Below are 19,034 nucleotides of genomic sequence, written 5' to 3'. Positions count from 1 at the left end.
TTGGTATGATTTGGCAGCTTCATAGCTTAAAGGTTACTGGAGAGCGCTTGCGCTGTGTTTTTGCCAACAGTGTTAGCGTGAGATTTTCTGCCGACAGCGCTTGCGTGAGATTTTCGCTATGGAGATCAGTGCAGTAATGATTGTGGAAAAGTATTTCTACTTTATATAGGCTGTGTATTTATCATATCATTCCTGCTTTTACTATATGTTACTGTTATTTTAGGTTTTATGTGTTATTTGGCATGATTTGGTAGGTTATTTTTGGGTCTGTGAACGCTCACAAAATTTTCCCATATAAATAAATGGTAATTGTTACTTCGCTTTACGACATCTCGGCTTATGAACCATTTCATAGGAACGTTCTACCTTTGGATGGTGGGGGAAACCTGTATATCCAATGACTTGGCCTCCACAGCTGCCTGTGGCAACAAATTCCATAGACTCACAAACCTCTGGCTAAAGAAATTCCTACTCATCTTCATTCTAAATGGATGTCCCTCTATTCTGAGGCTCTGTCTTCTGGTCTTAGACTCCCCACCCTAGGAAATGATGGTGTTCCTATAACTAAGATGAGATTTCTTGGTGAAGGAAGTTATTTACCTTAGTCTCACCAGTTCTCTGTGTTGTAGCACAATCTGCCTGCAACAAGTGGTAAATAATTTTAGTCCAGGAATGTCCTAAGGGTGAAATTTTAATTACTGATTGCTGCATCATTGAAAATTTTTTATGAGCCAAAGTGCCTTAACTCAAGGGAAGAAGAAACACAAGTTAAATCATTCGGGTAATGATGAGGCTATGTTCAATTTTCTCCTCAGGTTACAATACCAAATGGCTGAGGGCTTTGAGTCTATATTTGTTTATATTATGAGATGAAAGTAAAATCAAGAGGAAGAACTGTTGCAATGACCTTCAATAGGGTTTTCATGAAGAAAAATAGACACATTCAAAACCTGGAACATGTCTCTCAGCTCTTGAGACAAGGTAAAGTTCTGCACCCAGCTTGTCTTCTGTCAAAGGCAATGAAGAGGTTGGTAGGGGCAGGGTCTCCACCTGAGCCATACTCATCACTGTGTTCTTGCTATGGCTTACCAACCATATCTAAGGTCAAGAGGGTGAGGCCCTCCGTACCTGGCCCAGTAAATGCAAAGGAAATACATTGGGCTTCGACTTCCCGAGCTGACTCACAGAGATTCACACACTCAGCTCTGGCCAACAGGCCTCAACTTCCAGACATCCAATTCAACCTCGGGCCTCAACCCACAGCAATGATCATTGATATTAGGCCTCAAACTCTGGACTCGCCAATGATGGGACCCCAAACACTAGGCCTTGAATTCCAGTCTCACTGATTCACGAACCCAGAGGTTTGTCGGAACTCGTTCCTCCTGCCTGCATGGAACTCACCAACTCCAGAACCTGCCAATATCTTGTGGATACCGCACACTGGTCCTCCGTGTCAACATCTAACATCTGACCATGTCCACATCCATGTCCACACACTGGTCCTCCGTGTCAACATCTAACATCTGACCATGTCCACATCCATGTCCACACACTGGTCCTCCGTGTCAACATCTAACATCTGACCATGTCCACATCCATGTCCACACACTGGTCCTCCGTGTCAACATCTAACATCTGACCATGGGCCTTCCATATCCACATCCATGTCCACACACTGGTCCTCCGTGTCAACATCTAACATCTGACCATGGGCCTTCCATATCCACATCCATGTCCACACACTGGTCCTCCGTGTCAACATCTAACATCTGACCATGGACCTTCCATGTCCACATCCACAAGTAGAAATCACATCCATCCTGAGCTTTGTGCCAGGTTTGATCCTGGTCCTTGGTCATGCTGGTGTACTGCCAGTGATGGTGATTTTCACCATTAGTATCAGCTTCTTTTATTATGTGTGACGTGACATGGAACTCCATCTTCAGAAAAATGGGAAGAATATTAACTTAAATTTTGGACTGAGACTTTTGTTAGTCGGGAGTATTATGGTTCACAACACCAAGGCGAGTAGGTGAAGGTACAAGTTAATCATGATTGACTGAATGAAGTTACAAGTTTGTGGGGTTGAATAGTCCACAGCTGTTCCCAAATTCCAATCAACTTTTGGCCCCTGTGGGCTGCTGTAGTTGTAGGAACCTAGACCATTTAATTATCAGTGCAACCTTGTTGCAACAGTCTCCTTCATTATGATGGAATCTGAGGTACAAAGTTCTTGAACTCAACATTTGTGGCTGAGCTGCTAACAACAAGTGAGTATTTCAGCGGTCAACCCAATCCCGCACACCCCCCCCCACTCCATTCACGTTCTATCCTAACTACCGCATATTCTTAGGTTGATTAATAAAGTGACTTGAGGGTAAGTGGAGGACATTAGGGAGTGAAATGGGGAGAAAACCTCTCCTACAGAGAGGATTGCAATTACTTAGAATTCTTTAACCTACCAGCTGATCATATGTAGTTATAGAATACATTCGAGCATAATGATGAATGATTCCTGGCCATTCAGGGAAGTCAGGGATATCAGAATCAAAAGATGCAGAAGTTGAAAATCTGAAATTATGTTCTCCGACCTGAAACAGATACTGTTTATTTTTCCAGAGAAGCAATGTGGCTTGAGTGTTTTTGATTTTATTTCAACGAATTTGGGAAAGCGGATGAGATACAAGAGCAGCCATGAAGCTACTGAATGATGAAGGAGTTCGAAGATAGACATGGTGCATTCCCCCCTCTTACACTGTTCATACATTTACAGAAACACAAGAGATTCTGTAGATCTGTAGAAATCCAGAGCAACACACACACAAAATGCAAAATGCTGGAGGAATTCAGAGATCAGGCAGCATCGAGAAAGGAAATAAATAGTTGCCATTTCAGCCTGAGACCCTTCATCAAGACATTTACAGATAATAGCAAGCAACATTATAGCCCAGCGCTCCAACTCTCATGTGTCAGAAGTGATCAGGTTACCTTGGTCCTTTGATTCTGCTTGAGCAAACTCCTCCAGGTGAGCCTCGATCAGATCCGCCAGTTTGTGAAGTATCTGGGAACGCTGTAAAGGGCTCCTCGCTGACCACCCAGGGAAAGCTGCTTTGGCAGCAGTTACTGCTGCATCCACCTTTAACAAAAGTTTAAAGCAATAAACAACATCACAAGAAATCAAATACACTTCACTTTTTCAGAGTTCTTTTTTTTTAACCTTATCAATCTTCAATTCGCCAACTAATTTAATTTGCTTGACTTTGATCGTTATTCTAAAGAGAGGTTTGTATATTTTGACTGAGATATCAAGAACTACACACTTGGCAGCTCCATAATTATCCCTATTTCACATTATAAGGGTATGGGTTTCTTAAATTCCTCCATCTTAACCTGATATTCAGACAGGACATTCCTTGTAGATCGGGCAACCCCGACTAGAAACTAGACTCAAGTTCTGTCATGTTCCCTATGATTCTCTGAATAACATTCCACCAACTGTGGGAAGGATCTCCTAGATTACGGATGGATGTTTATAATTCAATGCCTTGAAACTGGCAATTGCGTGATTTGCATCACTTCCAACGGGTTAACATTACTTCACTGGTACATGTACGTCTTCTTGATACTTAGAAACCAGAGTGAAATCAATAACTGCAGATGCTGTAAATCTGAAATAAGGGGCTTTGACCATAGGAAAAATCAATTCAGACAGCAGCAACAAGTTTGTGATAATAAAAACCACAGTTAAAATGTTTAAAAATATCTCAATTTAGAAAATATTTTGAATGTTCCGATGCGCTTGAAACCTGTATTGCTATGTTTTTCTGTTTTTGCTACGGGATTCTGCATTGCCCTGGTATTGCCATTTTCTACTCCTTAGGCATGTATCAAGCTTTCCTCTGGTGATCTCCTTTATCCTTCTCCTGGGAAAGAGGATGGGTCAAGACACTCAAGCACTCTACATTTCACTCCATATTTGCACGCATTTGTCCACAGATCCAAGAACGGTCTTGAAGCGCAGACAGAGTTCCACCACGTACCATTACCAGATTCACAAGATAGCTCCACATGCAGGTAAGAGACTGCCAGCGATTGGAAAAGTCATAAATATATTTGCTTTAGTGTATCAAAACAGATTCAAATTGACAGATACCTACTGCAAATACGAGTGCAGATATAGAAATATTTGCTTCTTTGAACTAACTAGTTCAACTCTTTTCTGATGAACAAGTCAAAAGTAGCTCAGGGGAACTGTGCGGTTTACAGTGGATAGGCTTTCTGTGGTGGCTCCAGTTGACATGACACTTACCTCTTTATTTCTGTCTATACAGAATGGATTTAAAAATCCTCTCCCACAAAATAAACTAAGCTCTGGTTTATGTTAGTTCACGTCATTGGACTGCACATTCTTGTCTTTATGTACAGGGGAAACAGTGGCATCTGCATGCACAAGTTCTAATATATTATAGATATTATAATAAGTTAGCATTTAATTCAGTGTTCCAAGGAAGACATTACACTTGAAACTCAGGAGATTAGTGTGCAAACTTAAAGCACACGGTATTGGGGGTAAGGTATTGATGTGGATAGAGAATTGGCTGGCAGACAGGAAGCAAAGAGTGGGAATAAACGGGACCTTTTCAGAATGGCAGGCAGTGACTAGTGGGGTACCGCAAGGCTCAGTGCTGGGACCCCAGTTGTTTACAATATATATTAATGACTTGGATGAGGGAATTAAAATGCAGCATCTCCAAGTTTGCAGATGACACGAAGCTGGACGGCAGTGTTAGCTCTGAGGAGGATGCTAAGAGGATGCAGGGTAACTTGGATAGGTTAGGTGAGTGGGCAAATTCATGGCAGATGCAATTTAATGTGGATAAATGTGAAGTTATCCACTTTGGTGGCAAAAACAGGAAAACAGATTATTATCTGAATGGTGGCCGATTAGGGAAAGGGGAGGTGCAACAAGACCTGGGTGTCATTATACACCAGTCATTGAAAGTGGGCATGCAGTTACAGTAGGCGGTGAAAAAGGTGAATGGTATGCTGGCATTTATAGCGAGAGGATTTAAGTACAGGAGCAGGGAGGTACTACTGCAGTTGTACAAGGCCTTGGTGAGACCACACATGGAGTATTGTGTGCAGTTTTGGTCCCCTAATCTGAGGAAAGACATCCTTGCTATAGAGGGAGTACAAAGAAGGTTCACCAGATTGATTCCTGGGATGGCAGGACCTTCATATGTTGAAAGACTGGATCGACTAGGCTTATATTCATTGGAATTTAGAAGATTGAGGGGGGATCTTATTGAAACATATAAAATCCTAAAGGGATTGGACAGGCTAGATGCAGGAAGATTGTTCCCGATGTTGGGGAAGTCCAGAACGAGGCGTCACAGTTTGAGGATAAAGGGGAAGCCTTTTAGGACCGAGATTAGGAAAAACTTCACACAGAGAGTGGTGAATCTGTGGAATTCTCTGCCACAGGAAACAGTTGAGGCCAGTTCATTGGCTATATTTAAGAGGGAGTTAGATACGGTCCTTGTGGTTAAAGGGATCAGGGGGTATGGAGGGAAGGCTGGTGCAGGGTTCTGAGTTGGATGATCAGCCATGATCATATTGAATGGCGGTGCAGGCTCAAAGGGCCGATTGGCCTACTCCTGCACCTATTTTCTATGTTTCTATGTTTCTAAACGTAAATCTTTCCTTCCTGAGTAGACGCTATCTGATTTGTTATGCATCTACCTCCAGAAGTATTTTAGTCTCATGTTATTTAAACTTGTTTCATTCGATTTATTTTCTAGTGGGTTCAAACATCAATAGGCTAAGTATTTCCCATGGATACTGAGGAACAAAGTGCTTTGTGAGATGCAGGTGTCCCCCGCTTTTTGAACATTCGCTTTATGAAACCTCACTGTTACGAAACACCTACATTAGTTACCTGTTTTCGCTAACAGAAGGTGTTTTCACTGTTATGAAAAAAGGCAGTGCGCGAAAAAAAGCAGCCGCTCCTCCCCCAGATTTAGAACTGCATTCTAGCCGGCATTGCTTAAACAAGTGCCTGTGAGCATCCGTTTGCAAGATGAATTCTAAGGTATCAGAAAAGCCTAAAAGAGCTGATAAGGGTGTTACACTTAGTATAAAACTAGACATAATTAAGCGTTTCAATCGTGAATGAAGCAAGGACAAAGTGAGTTTGGCTTGTGGAAGTTGACGAAGATGATGTTAAAGAGGTTTTGGCATCCCATGACCAAGAACCCATAGATGAAGAGCTGATGCAATTGGAAGAGGAAAGGATAACAATTGAAACCAAATGCAGTAGCGAACGGACCAAAAGTGAAGTCGTCCAGGAACTGAACGTGAAGCAACTGCGTGAGATTTTCGCTGCAATGATAAAGTACGACTTTAATTTTGAAAGGGTACGTCGGTTTAGGGCATATTTGCAAGATGGCTTGAGTGCTTACAGAGAACTGTATGATAGAAAAATGTGCGAGGCTAGCAGTCAAGCATACTGTCGTTTTTCAAGCCTTCCACATCAGCCACTGCAGACGACGAACCTCAACCTTCGACATCGAGGCAGGCAGACATAGAAGAAGATGACCTGCCTGCCCTGATAGAAACAGATGACAATGAGATGACACCTCAGTGTCCCACCACCCCAGAGGTCCCAACCTCCGGGCCGCGGACAGATACTGATTCGCGGAGAATGCAGCAGTACCCGGGAGGCACCCAGCACATCTTTAAGAAAAAAAGCCAAAATAAACAAGCTATTTAATTAGGTGCCGCCCGGCATTGCCGATTGCATTGCCTCTGATCTGGGCCGACAATTACGTGCCAGGCAGCACCTAATTAATTAGCTTGTTTATTTCGGCTTTTTTCTTAAGGATGTGCTGGGTGCGTCCCAGCCACCACTGTACCCCTGCGTGCTTCGCGGATCAGTATCACTTCGCTGCCTGGAAGGTGGGGGCCACTGCACCATCCCAATCTCCGATGACTCAGCCTAACAAACCATCATGGTATCATGGATTCTTGATTACCTGACTGGCAGACCACAGTACCTGTGCTTGCAACACTGTGTGTCTGACAGAGTGATCAGCAGCACTGGGGCGCCACAGGGGACTGTCTTGTCTCCCTTTCCCTTCACCATTTACACCTCAGACTTCAACTACTGCACAGAGTCTTGTTATCTTCAGAAGTTTTCTGATGCCTCTGGCATAGTTGGATGCATCAGCAAGGGAGATGAGGCTGAGTACAGGGCTACTGTCGGAAACTTTGTCACATGGTGTGAGCAGAATTATCTGCAGCTTAATGTGAAAAAGCCTAAGGAGCTGGTGGTAGACCTGAGGAGAGCTAAGGTACCAGCGACCCCTGTTTCCATCCAGGGGGTCAGTGTGGACATGGTGGAGGATTACAAATACTTGGGGACACGAATTGCCAATAAACTGGACTGGTCAAAGAACACTGAGGCTGTCTACAAGAAGGGTCAGAGCCATCTCTATTTCCTGAGAAGACTGAGGTCCTTTAACATCTGCCGGATGATGCTGAGGATGCTCTATGAGTCTGTGGTGGCCAGTGCAATCATGTTTGCTGTTGTGTGCTGGAGCAGCAGGCTGAGGGTAGCAGACACCAACAGAATCAACAAACTCATTCGTAAGGCCAGTGATATTGTGGGAATGGAACTGGACTCTCTGACGGTGGTGTCTGAAAACAGGATGCTGTCCAAGTTGCATGTCATCTTGGACAATGTCTCCCATCCACTACATAATGTACTGGTTGGGCACAAGAGTACTGTACATTCAGGCAGAGACTCATTCTTCCACCGAGATGCAACACAGAGCGTCATAGGAAGTCATTCCTGCCTGTGACCATCAAACTTTACAACTCCTCCCTTGGAGGGTCAGACACCCTGAGCCAACATGCTGGTCCTGGACTTATTTCCTGGCATAATTTACATATTACTATTTAACTATTTATGGTTTTATTACTATTTAATTATTTTTGGTGCAACTGTAACGAAAACCAATTTCCCCCAGGATCAATAAAGTATGACTATGACTAATATCAGTGTGCTCGACCCTGTCTTCCCGATTCCAGTAAGTGACACTACACTATACATACATTATTTCTACTTTATATAGGCTGTGTATTTTTATGTGCTATTTGGTATGATTTGGCAGCTTCATTGCTTAAAGGTTACTGGAGAGAGTGTTTCTGCCAACAGCGCTTGCGTGAGATTTTCACTACGGAGAACAGTGCAGGTAATGATTGTAGAGAAGTATTTCTACTTTATATAGGCTGTGTATTTATATCATTCCTGCTTTTACTATATTACTGTTATTTTAGGTTTTATGTGTTATTTGGTATGATGTAGTAGGTTATTTTTTGGGTCTGCAAACGCTCACAAATTTTTCCCATATAAATAAATGGTAATTGCTTCTTCACTTTACGACATTTGGCTTACGAACCGTTTCATAGCAACGCTCCACCTTCGGATGTCGGGGGAAACCTGTATATTATTGCCCATACCGATCATGGTTTATAGATTTTGCTTGTTGATGCACTGTTGATTAACTGTAATAGAACCAATGCTTCCTTCACATATTCCTCATTTGTATGCAGGTTTAAACCCATGCCACAACCAAGCTTGTGATATCATACTGCCACCTGCTGGCACAATAGTATGTTTCCTATTTCATTACTAAGAACATACATACTTTGATATCTGTGTAAGTAAAATGAATGCCTATGCATTAAACTAATCTATGTACGAGGTTGATAATGCTGAACAAAACACTGCATATGCCCAATGTGAAAGAAAGGTGGCCTGAGGAGGTGGGAGGTTAAAACACACTTCTGTAATCCATCTTTCACTCAATCCCCATCTCTGGTGTCCCTTCTCCTCATGATTCCCATCTCTCCAAACCCTCCTTGCGTTCACCTACCCCCTCCACCATCTCCACTCTCTTGCTCTCAGCCACCTTCTATATAACCCCCATCTCGATAAAGTTTCTCTCCACAAAAACCACACCACCCCTACCCGACCCACACAAACACACACACTTAATTTGTGGCCCTTATCACACCTGCACTCCAGTACATGCAACCCTATTCTGACAACCATTCCTCACAACACTCACAACACACTGGAGGAACTTAGCAGGTCGGGCAGCAACCGTGGAAAAGATCGGTCGACGTTTCGGGCCGGAACCTTTCGTCAGGACTGTAGAGGGAAGTGGCAGAGGCCCTATAAAGTAGGTGGGGGGGAGGGTGGGAAGGAGAAGGCTGGTAGGTTCCAGGTGAAAAACCAGTAAAAGGAAAGATAAAGGGGTGGGGGAGGGGAAACAGGGAGGTGATAGGCAGGAAAGGTGAAGAAGGAATAGGGGAAAACACAATGGGTAGTAGAAGGAGGCAGAACCATAAGGGAGGTGATAGGCAGCTGGGGGAGGGGGCAGAGTGACATAGGGATAGAGGAAGGGAGGGGGAGGGAATTACCAGAAGTTGGAGAATTCTATGTTCATACCAAGGGGCTGGAGACTACCTAGACGGTATATGAGGTGTTGGTCCTCCAACCTGAGTTTAGCCTCATCATGGCAGTAGAGGAGGCCATGTATGGACATATCTGAATGGGAGTGGGAAGCAGAGTTGAAGTGGATGGCTACTGGGAGATCCTGTCTGTTGTGGCGGACGGAGTGGAGGTGCTCGACGAAGCAGTCCCCCAATCTGCGTTGGGTTTCACCGACGTAGAGGAGGCTGCACCGGGAGCACCGGATGCAATAGATGACCCCAACAGACTCACAAGTGAAGTGTTGCCTCACCTGGAAGGACTGTTTGGGGCCCTGAATGGTGGCAAGGGAGGAAGTGTAGGGACAGGTGTAGCACTTGCGCTTGCAGGGATAAGTGCCGGGTGGGAGATCCGTGGGGAGGGACGTGTGGACCAGGCAGTCACGGAGGGACCGATGCCTGCTGAAAGCAGAGAGGGGTGGAGAGGGAAAGATGTGCTTAGTGGTGGGGTCCTGTTGAAGGTGGCAGAAGTTGTGGAGGATAATGTGCTGGATCCGGAGGCTGGTGGGGTGGTAGGTGTTGCTTTGACCCCAGCATCTGCAGATTATTTTGTGTGTGACAACCATTCCTGGCTGCTTTCTTGTTTGACAGCAAGCTGCATATCAAACAGGATGATTATCTGGCAGTGATCTTCAAAAAAAATACTTAAAAAGACCTCCCATTTTTAATTTCTATGCAACATTTGAAGACTTTACATCTTTTTTTTCCAAGGAGGCATAAAACTGTATATATCTGGCCCATTGCTGCTCAGAGCTCTACCCCATGACATAACTGCACACACACAGGGGTTAAATGATCTCTGGTCACCTGACATGCTAATAGAATATCTATTAGCAAGGAGAACTGAGCCTGAGGCTTCTATCTCACCAGAGGTCTAACAGCAAATGTGATATAAAACCAAAGCAAACAGCTGTGATAGTAATAGGTATGCTTAGATTCCGGATTAGGTTCGGGAGGATTGGAGGGTTGCGGATGTTGTTCCCTTTATTCAAGAAAGGGAGTAGAGATAGCCCAGGAAATTACAGACCAGTGAGTCTTACTTCAGTGGTTGGTAAGTTGATGGAGAAGATCTTGAGAGGCAGGATTTATGTACATTTGGAGAGGTATAATATGATTAGGAATAGTCAGCATGGCTTTATCAAGGGCAGGTCGTGCCTTACGAGCCTGATTGAACTTTTTGAGGACGTGACTAAACACATTGATGAAGGAAGAGCAGTAGATGTAGTGTATATGGATTTCAGCAAGGCATTTGGTAAGGTACCTATGCAAGGCTTATTGAGAAAGTAAGGAGGCATGGGATCCAAGGGGACATTGCTTTGTGGATCCAGAACTGGTTTGCCCACAGAAGGCAAAGCGTGATTGTAGATGGGTCATATTCTGCATGGAGGTCGGTGACCAGTGGTGTGCCTCAGGGATCTGTTCTGGGACCCTTACTCTTTGTGATTTTGACAAAAATAACCTGGATGAGGAAGTGGAGGGATGAGTTAGTAAATTTGCTGATGACACAAAGGTTAGGGGTGTTGTGGATAGTGTGGAGGGCTGTCAGAGGTTACAGTGGGACATTGACAGGATGCAAAACTGGGCTGAGAAGTGGCAGATGGAGTTCAACCCAGATAAGTTTGAAGTGGTTCATTCTGGTAGAATATAGTATTAATGGTAAGACTCTTGGCAGTGTGGTGGATCAGAGGGATCTTGGGGTCCGAGCCCATAGGACACTCAAAGATGCTACGCAAGTTGACTCTGTGGTTAAGAAGGCATATGGTGTACTGGCCTTCATCAATCATGGAATTGAATTTAGGAGCCGAGAGGTAACGTTGCAGCTATATAGGACCCTGGTCAGACCCCACTTGGAGTACTGTGCTCAGTTCTGGTTGCCCCACTACAGGAAGGACGTGGAAACCACAGAAAGGGTGCAGAGGAGATTTACAAGGATGTTGCCTGGATTGGGGAGCATGCCTTATGAAAGCAGGTTGAGTGAACTCGGTCTGTTCTCCATGGAGCGACGGAGGATGAGAGGTGACCTGATAGAGGTGTATAAGATGATGAAAGGCATTGATCGTGTGGATAGTCAGAGGCTTTTTCCCAGGGCTGAAATGGCTGCCACAAGAGGGCACAAGTTTAAGATGCTTGGGAGTACGTACAGAGGAGATGTCAGGGGTAAGTTTTTTTACGCAGAGAGTGGTGAGTGTGTGGAATGGGCATGGGTGGAGGTGGATACGACAAGATCTTTTAATAGACTTTTGGATACGTACATGGAGCTTAGAAAAATAGAGGACTATGGGTAACCCTAGTAATTTCTAAGGTAGGGACTTGTACGGCACAACTTTGTGGGCCGAAGGGCCTGTATTGTGCTGTAGGTTTTCTATGCTTACAGCAATTCCTGGGTCACCTCTGGGCCAACACAAAACCACAAACTTCAAGTTACCAACAACATAGGGAACTAGGCACCCAAGTTAATCACATGCCTATTTCTCAGTCTTCAGACACTGCTCTCACTTTCCAAAATTTCAAATGCAATATAGTCCCATGTTCAACAGTTACAAGCCTTTCCCTTTGATCGTAAAATTTTGGGCCAGATTGCATTTGCTAAAATAATATTCATATCATATCCCTCTTTTTTTTCAGGATGATACCAGTGCTCAACTGCTGATGCCAGAAAGCCCAGTGATCACAAATTGTGATTGGGAAACAGTTTCATGGACAGAGGCTTATGTTGAACCTGTAGGCCACAGGTGCATCTAAATCTGCTCACCATACTTCAGGAAGGATATGAAAATCTGGCATTTGTCAAAAGGATTCACTAGATTTAAAGCAATGGGTGAAGGATACAAGGTGCTCGTCTACACTTCCCACTGCCTTGAAAAGCAGCTAAAATAATCAAGGATCCTTCCCACCCCACATGTTCTTTCTTCTTACTCTTCCCATCTTCAGAAGATGCAAAAGCCCGTAAGCAGATTTTTCCAGACTGAAGGAGAACTTCTATCAGACTCTTGAATGGATCTCTCGGATGCTAAAAGGTGAACTCTTGATCTCCCAATCCATCCCATTGTGGCACGGGCTCTTAGTCCACCTGAACAGCAACAAAGCATTCTATAATTGATTTCCTTTTCACTACCTCAATATAATTACATTTTGGCTGGATCTGTCTGGACAATGCATTTCACTGTATCTCAGTACATGTGATAATAATTAACAAAATGATCAAGTGATAAATGAAACACAAAGAACAGAGAAGAGGGAGCAGATCCTAAGGAGAAGTTTGGAAATATGCAAACCTATGAAAGTGAAAGAATGTGGGGTCAGGTAGAAAATGGAGAAATAAAAGGAAGGGGTTAAATTAGATAAAATTACACAACAATTAGATAAAATTACACAACAATTTCTGATAACTAGAGCAAATAATAAAACCTTTTTATTTTACTTTTCAATAAAATTTATTGAGCACTATACCAAGTTTAAAATGCATATTTGAAACTACCACGTACCCGGATCTCAAAGATTATGAGAATTAGTGTAGATGGGCAGTAAGGCTGGCAGGGACAAATGGCCCAAAGACGCTGGAGAGAGGTAACTTAGTCATAGCAGGACTGCAGAACCAGAGTGATATCAGGGTGGCGTACCCTGCTTCATTGTACTTCATAGAGACATGGCTCAAACCCAGCACTCTAGTCTAATGGCTTCATGGACCAGACAACAGTGTAGGTAATGGCAGAGGTGGTGGCATTTGCTTCACGACTTATTCATTGTGGAGCACAGACGTGGTCCTTCTATCTCAGTCCTGCTTCCTCCAACCTGGAAAGTCTGGCAGTCAAGTGCGGTCCATTTTATCTGCTGAGGGAATTTTCTGTCGCCATGCTGGTTGCAGTGTACGTTCTACCTCTGGCCAATGTCAAGCTGGCACTGAAGCAGCTGAGCACCTTGGTCATGACACAGTGCACTACGAGGCTCCCTGATCTTTGTGAGGATTTCAACCAGGCCAGCTTGAAGAAATCTCTAATCAACGACCACAAACATGTCACGAGCAGAACCAAAGGAACCAATGCTCTCAATCACTCATACACCACCATCAGGAACACTTACTGTGCCATCCCACACCCAAACCTTGGCAAGTCTGGTCACCTGGCTGCACTTCTACGCCCAGTGTATAGGCAGAGGTTGAGGACCACGGCACCACTGGTGAGGACTGCAAAGGTATGGTCAAGGGAGCTGGAGGAGTGTTTACAGGACTGCTTTGAATCAATAGACTGGGTAACATTCAAGGATTCATCTTTCAATTTGCATGAATATGCTATGGTTGTCACTGATTTCATCAAGACCTGCATGGATGCCTCCAAAAATATACCAGACAGACCCAAACCAGAAGCCCTGGATGAACCAGAAGATCTGTTGGGTAGATCTGTGGTGTTTAAGACTGGTGATCCAGAGCTCTCCAGAAGTCCAGGTGTGACCTACAGTGGGCCACTGTGAGAGCAAGAAAAGTAACTTCATGCGATGTGAGCAACACAGTTGGACAGCTGGGGCAGGGCTTTCAGGCCATTACTTCCTACGTAACGAAACCTAACGGCATAAATGGCAGTGGTCCTTCACTACTCAATGAGCTCAATCCATTTTATGCACATTTTGAAAAGGAGAATAAAACTACAGTTGTGTGAATCCACACAGCATCTGGCAACCCTGTGATCAGTGTCTCCAAGGCTGATGCTAAAACATCCTAGGGGAGGGTGAACCCTAAAAGGCATCAAATCCTGATGGTGTACCTGACAGGTACTCAAAACCTGTGCCTAGCAACCAACTGAAGTGTTCAAAGACACCTTCAATCTCTTTCTACTGCAGTCGGAGTTTTCCACCTGCTTCAAAGGGCATTAATCATGCTGGTGTTCAAGAGCAGGGTGAGCTGCCTCAGTGACTATCGACCAGCGGCACTCACAACTACTGTGATGAAGTGCTTTGAGATGTCCTTTTTATAGCTAGAATTAACTCCTGCCTGAGCAAGGACCTATGTTTTGCCTACCAGATCAACAGGTCTACAGCGGGTGCAATCTCACTGGCCCTCCGCTCTGCTATGGAGAAGCTAACGAATAACAAAACCTCTGTTAGATTATTGTTTATCAGTTGCAGTTCAACACTATCATCCTCTCAGTACTAATCATCAAGCTTCTAAACCTGGGCATCTGTACTTCCCTTTGCAATTGGAACCATGACTTCCTCATCAGTGTGATCTCCTCCTCACTGAAAAGCAACACCGGTGCACCTTAAAGCTGCATGCTTTGCCCATTGCTCTACTCTCTCTACGGTCATAACTATGTAGCTAATCACAGCTCAAATGCTATTTATAAATTCACAGATGACACCACTATCATGGAATTGATTGTGGACTTCAAGAAGAGGCAGTTGGGAGAACCTACACCAGTCCTCATGAAGGGTCAGCAATGGAAAGGTGAGCAGCTTTAAGTACCTCAATGCCAACATCTATGGGGATCACTCCTGGACACAACACATTGATGAAATTATGAAAAAGGCACAGCAGTGATTCTACTTTGGTGGGAATTTGAGGAGATTTGGTAGGTCACCAACGACTCTTCTAAAAATTTCTACAGGTGTACAATGGAGAGCATTCTAACTGGTTGCATTACAGCCTGGGGTGGAGACTCCAATACTGTGGATCACAAGAGGCTGTAGACGGTTGTAGGCTCAGTTAGTTCCACGACCCACCCTACCATTGCAGACATCTCTAATATTTATGCCTCAGAAAGGACCCTGACCATCCGGGACACGCCCACTTCTCATTACTACCATCTGGGACGAGGTATAGAAGTGGAAAACCATATTCAATGTTTCAAGAACAACTTCATCCCCTCCATCATCGGATTTCGGAATGGTCTGTGAACCCATGAACACTACCTCATCATTTTGTTCTTCTCCACTATTTACTTATAGTGATTTTATGTCTTTGCACAGTACCACTGCCACAAAACAACACATTTCACATCATATAAAACAGCGAGAACAAAGCTCTGTATTGTACAATAAAGCCAAGTTCTGTATTGTACAACTCTATCACTCTATTGCTTTGAGATCACACAGAAAAAAACTACAACCCCTTGAATTCCTTTCTTTGAAAATGAACATTGTCAAGTCAAAGCAGAGTTTCTAGAAAGTATTGGGACCTAGCGGCAAAAGAAAATAAGATTTAAAAGTAACAGCAAGAATCCACTGATAGACCGGATGGAACCCACTGCCTGAGTGCTCCTTCTGCCTGGAACATCGGGAGGACCCGGCAACATCACAGCAGCAGTCCGGGAGCAGCGTTGGAATCTGCGGTAAGATGCTGAACTTTAAATAACTTGACAGACTGTTTCGTGGAAAAGAGCACTACTGTCACTGCGTTTTGGGTTAGCGCTAGCTTCATCGCACGAGGATCATCGCGCGCAGTCGCTTCTGGGAAATGGCGCGAGATTTAAGAAGAGCTCGAAAACCTTCGGGAGGGGTCGCCCAGTTTGAAAACAAAATGGTCTATTAAGGAGCGGAGAGTGTGCAGTTGGAATCTATCTACAAAGTCCGGAGAGGTAGCCAGTTTTTTCAACTAATGACTAGTGCATGACTAATGACTAGTGTCTAGTAACTAGTGATTAATGTCTAATGATTGATGGAACTAATGGAACTATCAAACTGCCGCACTTGCCAAAAATAAAAGGAGGAAAAAGGAAAAGTTGTTGGTCATTGAGTGGAATCTAGTTAAAAAACCTTCGGGTAGACGCATTCAATCTCTTTCAAGTGGGGAAGCTGCATATGTTCAAAGAAGAAAAAGAAATCCAACTTGATAGTGAAAAGACTGGTTGACCGGGAAACTGGAGGACCAGGAAACAGAAATCTGGGAGCTTTGAGCTGGAACAGCAGGAGCAGTAACCTGGAATCCTGAAAAAGGAAGAAAATCAAGTTAAGATAAAACAACATCAAAGCATCATTAAAAAGTTGTACTTACCTTCTCACCTGAGAACAGCCTGCAGAGGAAATCAAACGTGGCTGATCAAGCTATTGGGAAATCAGTTGAGCCACTCAAGGTAGAGCGAACAACAGCAAAAAGATTATTTTCTCCTCTGGTCAACAGAATTACCAGGGCATGACTTAAGGGTTGAAGGGCACCCTTTCAGAACAGAAATGCGAAGAAATTTTTTTAGTCAGAGGGTGGTGAATCTATGGAATTTGTTGCCACGGGCAACAGTGGAGGCCAAGTCATTGGGTGTATTTAAGGCAGAGATTGATAGGTACCTGAGTAGTCAGGGCATCAAAGGTTATGGTGAGAAGGCGGGGGAGTGGGACTAAATAGGAGAATGGATCAGCTCATGATAAAATAGCGGAGCAGACTCGATGGGCTGAATGGCCTACTTCTGTTCCTTTGTCTTATGGTCTTATGGACCCATGAAGACATGTCTGAAGAGGAGCTCAGAGTCAGTTTCAATAAACTCACAAGAGAAGCCGAGAAAGTCATGGAAGCCAGTGATGATGTGGAGGCCGGATTCATTGCAGAACTGGAACTGGAGCTGAACACACAGGAAGTAGCTGTGTTAACTGAACGGCAAAAAGCCAACCTGGCAAAGAAGGCAAATGAGTGTGAGTTGAAACTAAAGGAGGTCAGAAGCCTAATCCAGGAGACTCTTTTGACCAACTTTGGAAATGTTAAATTGTTCACAGCGCTACAAGCAGCAGAGGATGAATGTAATATCCCGATGGCAACCAGGAGGTGTATGACTTCATGCTTAACCACCTGCAAGGACTGGTAAAGACAGCGAAGGAGGTGAATGGTCAGTGGATCCTGCCAGGGGATCAGAAGGACCTTCAGAGTCACCTAAAGGGGCTCGAACTCCACATCCCCAAGTTGATTTCCAAGAAGGCCCACTTCATACAGGCAAGGAGAAAGGAGGATGCTGAAAGACTAACACCGACGGTGTTGGGCTTTTCCTCCAATTTTCCCACGACAGCCATCAGATTGAAACCGACGGCCCTTTACTGGCAGCAAACGTGATTTTCATAGGTGGAGAAAGGACTGGGAAGCACTCCAGAGGCAGGGAGAGCCGACCGATTCAGGAGAGCTGAAAAAGTTTCAACTACTGGACAGTCTTGATGACAAAATCAGAACAGACCTTCGCCTCACTACTTATAAGACTACAGTTCATAGCAAGAGGATTCGAGTACAGGAGCAGGGAGGTACTACTGCAGTTGTACAAGGCCTTGGTGAGACCACACCTGGAGTATTGTGTGCAGTTTTGGTCCCCTAATCTGAGGAAAGACATCCTTGCCATAGAGGGAGTACAAAGAAGGTTCACCAGATTGATTCCTGGGATGGCAGGACTTTCATATGATGAAAGACTGGATCGACTAGGCTTATACTCTCTGGAATTTAGAAGATTGAGGGGGGATCTGATTGAAACATATAAAATTCTAAAGGGATTGCACAGGCTAGATGCAGGAAAGTTATTCCTGATGTTGGGGAAGTCCAGAACGAGGGGTCACAGTTTGAGGATAAAGGGGAAGCCTTTTAGGACCGAGATGAGGAAAAACTACTTCACACAGAGAGTAGCGAATCTGTGGAATTCTCTGCCACAGGAAACAGTTGAGGCCAGTTCACTGGCTATATTTAAGAGGGAGTTAGATATGGCCCTTGTGGCTACCGAGATCGAGGGTATGGAGAGAAGGCAGGTACAGGGTTCTAAGTTGGATGATCAGCCATGATCGTACTGAATGGCGGTGCAGGCTCAAAGGGCCGAATGGCCTACTCCTGCACCTATTTTCTATGTTTCTATGACATCTTCTGTGTTCTAGAAAACCACTATGGAAATCAAACGTGCATTGCTATTGACATAGTGGAAGAGTTACAGAAGATGCCAGCTGTCAGAAATCATCAGTCACGGAAAATAGTGGAATTAATTCAAGCTGTAGAGTAGGCACTTCAAGACTTGAGTGACCTTGGAGACACAGGTGCTATCAAAAATCCGCTGGTGACAAAATCAATTGAAAGTAAACTTCCAGAAACTCTCAAAAAGGAATGGCTGGTCTATGTCACTGACAGGAAAAATGCTGTGGCACCAGCTGATCGGTTTGACAGTCTCTTAGAATTCCTCAAAGGGCAAGTGAGCATATATGACCAGCTCGAGCAACTGAGGGATGAAGAGCCAAGTAGAAGAGAAAATAGGGCTGAGCCAAGACGTGCCAGAACCAAGTCTACCAAGTCAGGCGACGATCATGCAGGGTGTGTAGTCTGCGGTGATGGAAAGCACAAAAGGAAGCTCTACTTTTGCAAACAGTTTCGAGTGCTAAAGCTACCAGAGAAAAAGGCTGCAGTAAAAAAGTTGGGGACATGCAAGAGGTGTCTTGAGGTTCATGATGACAGTTCATACTGCAAACCTGTCTGTCTGTGTAAAAACCAAGACTGCAAGGATGGGCAGACTCCTGAGTATCATTACTATCTGTGCCCC

At 44.3% G+C, this 19,034-nt stretch overlaps 1 protein-coding gene across 1 annotated transcript in view; it reads right to left on the bottom strand.

Moving 5' to 3' along the window:
- The window catches only part of aldh8a1 (aldehyde dehydrogenase 8 family, member A1), a 46,539-nt gene that overhangs the window by 15,215 nt on the left and 12,290 nt on the right, over window positions 1-19,034 (bottom strand). Inside the window, exon 2 of the mRNA XM_072277799.1 lies at window positions 2,992-3,139. Coding sequence (XP_072133900.1) covers window positions 2,992-3,139 — 148 coding nt within the window. The remainder of the gene's footprint in view (window positions 1-2,991; window positions 3,140-19,034) is intronic.

Source organism: Mobula birostris, chromosome 2 (genome assembly GCF_030028105.1).
Source record: "Mobula birostris isolate sMobBir1 chromosome 2, sMobBir1.hap1, whole genome shotgun sequence".
In the NCBI taxonomy this organism is placed as follows: Eukaryota; Metazoa; Chordata; class Chondrichthyes; order Myliobatiformes; family Myliobatidae; genus Mobula; species Mobula birostris.
This window is presented reverse-complemented; position numbering and strand designations above follow the sequence as displayed.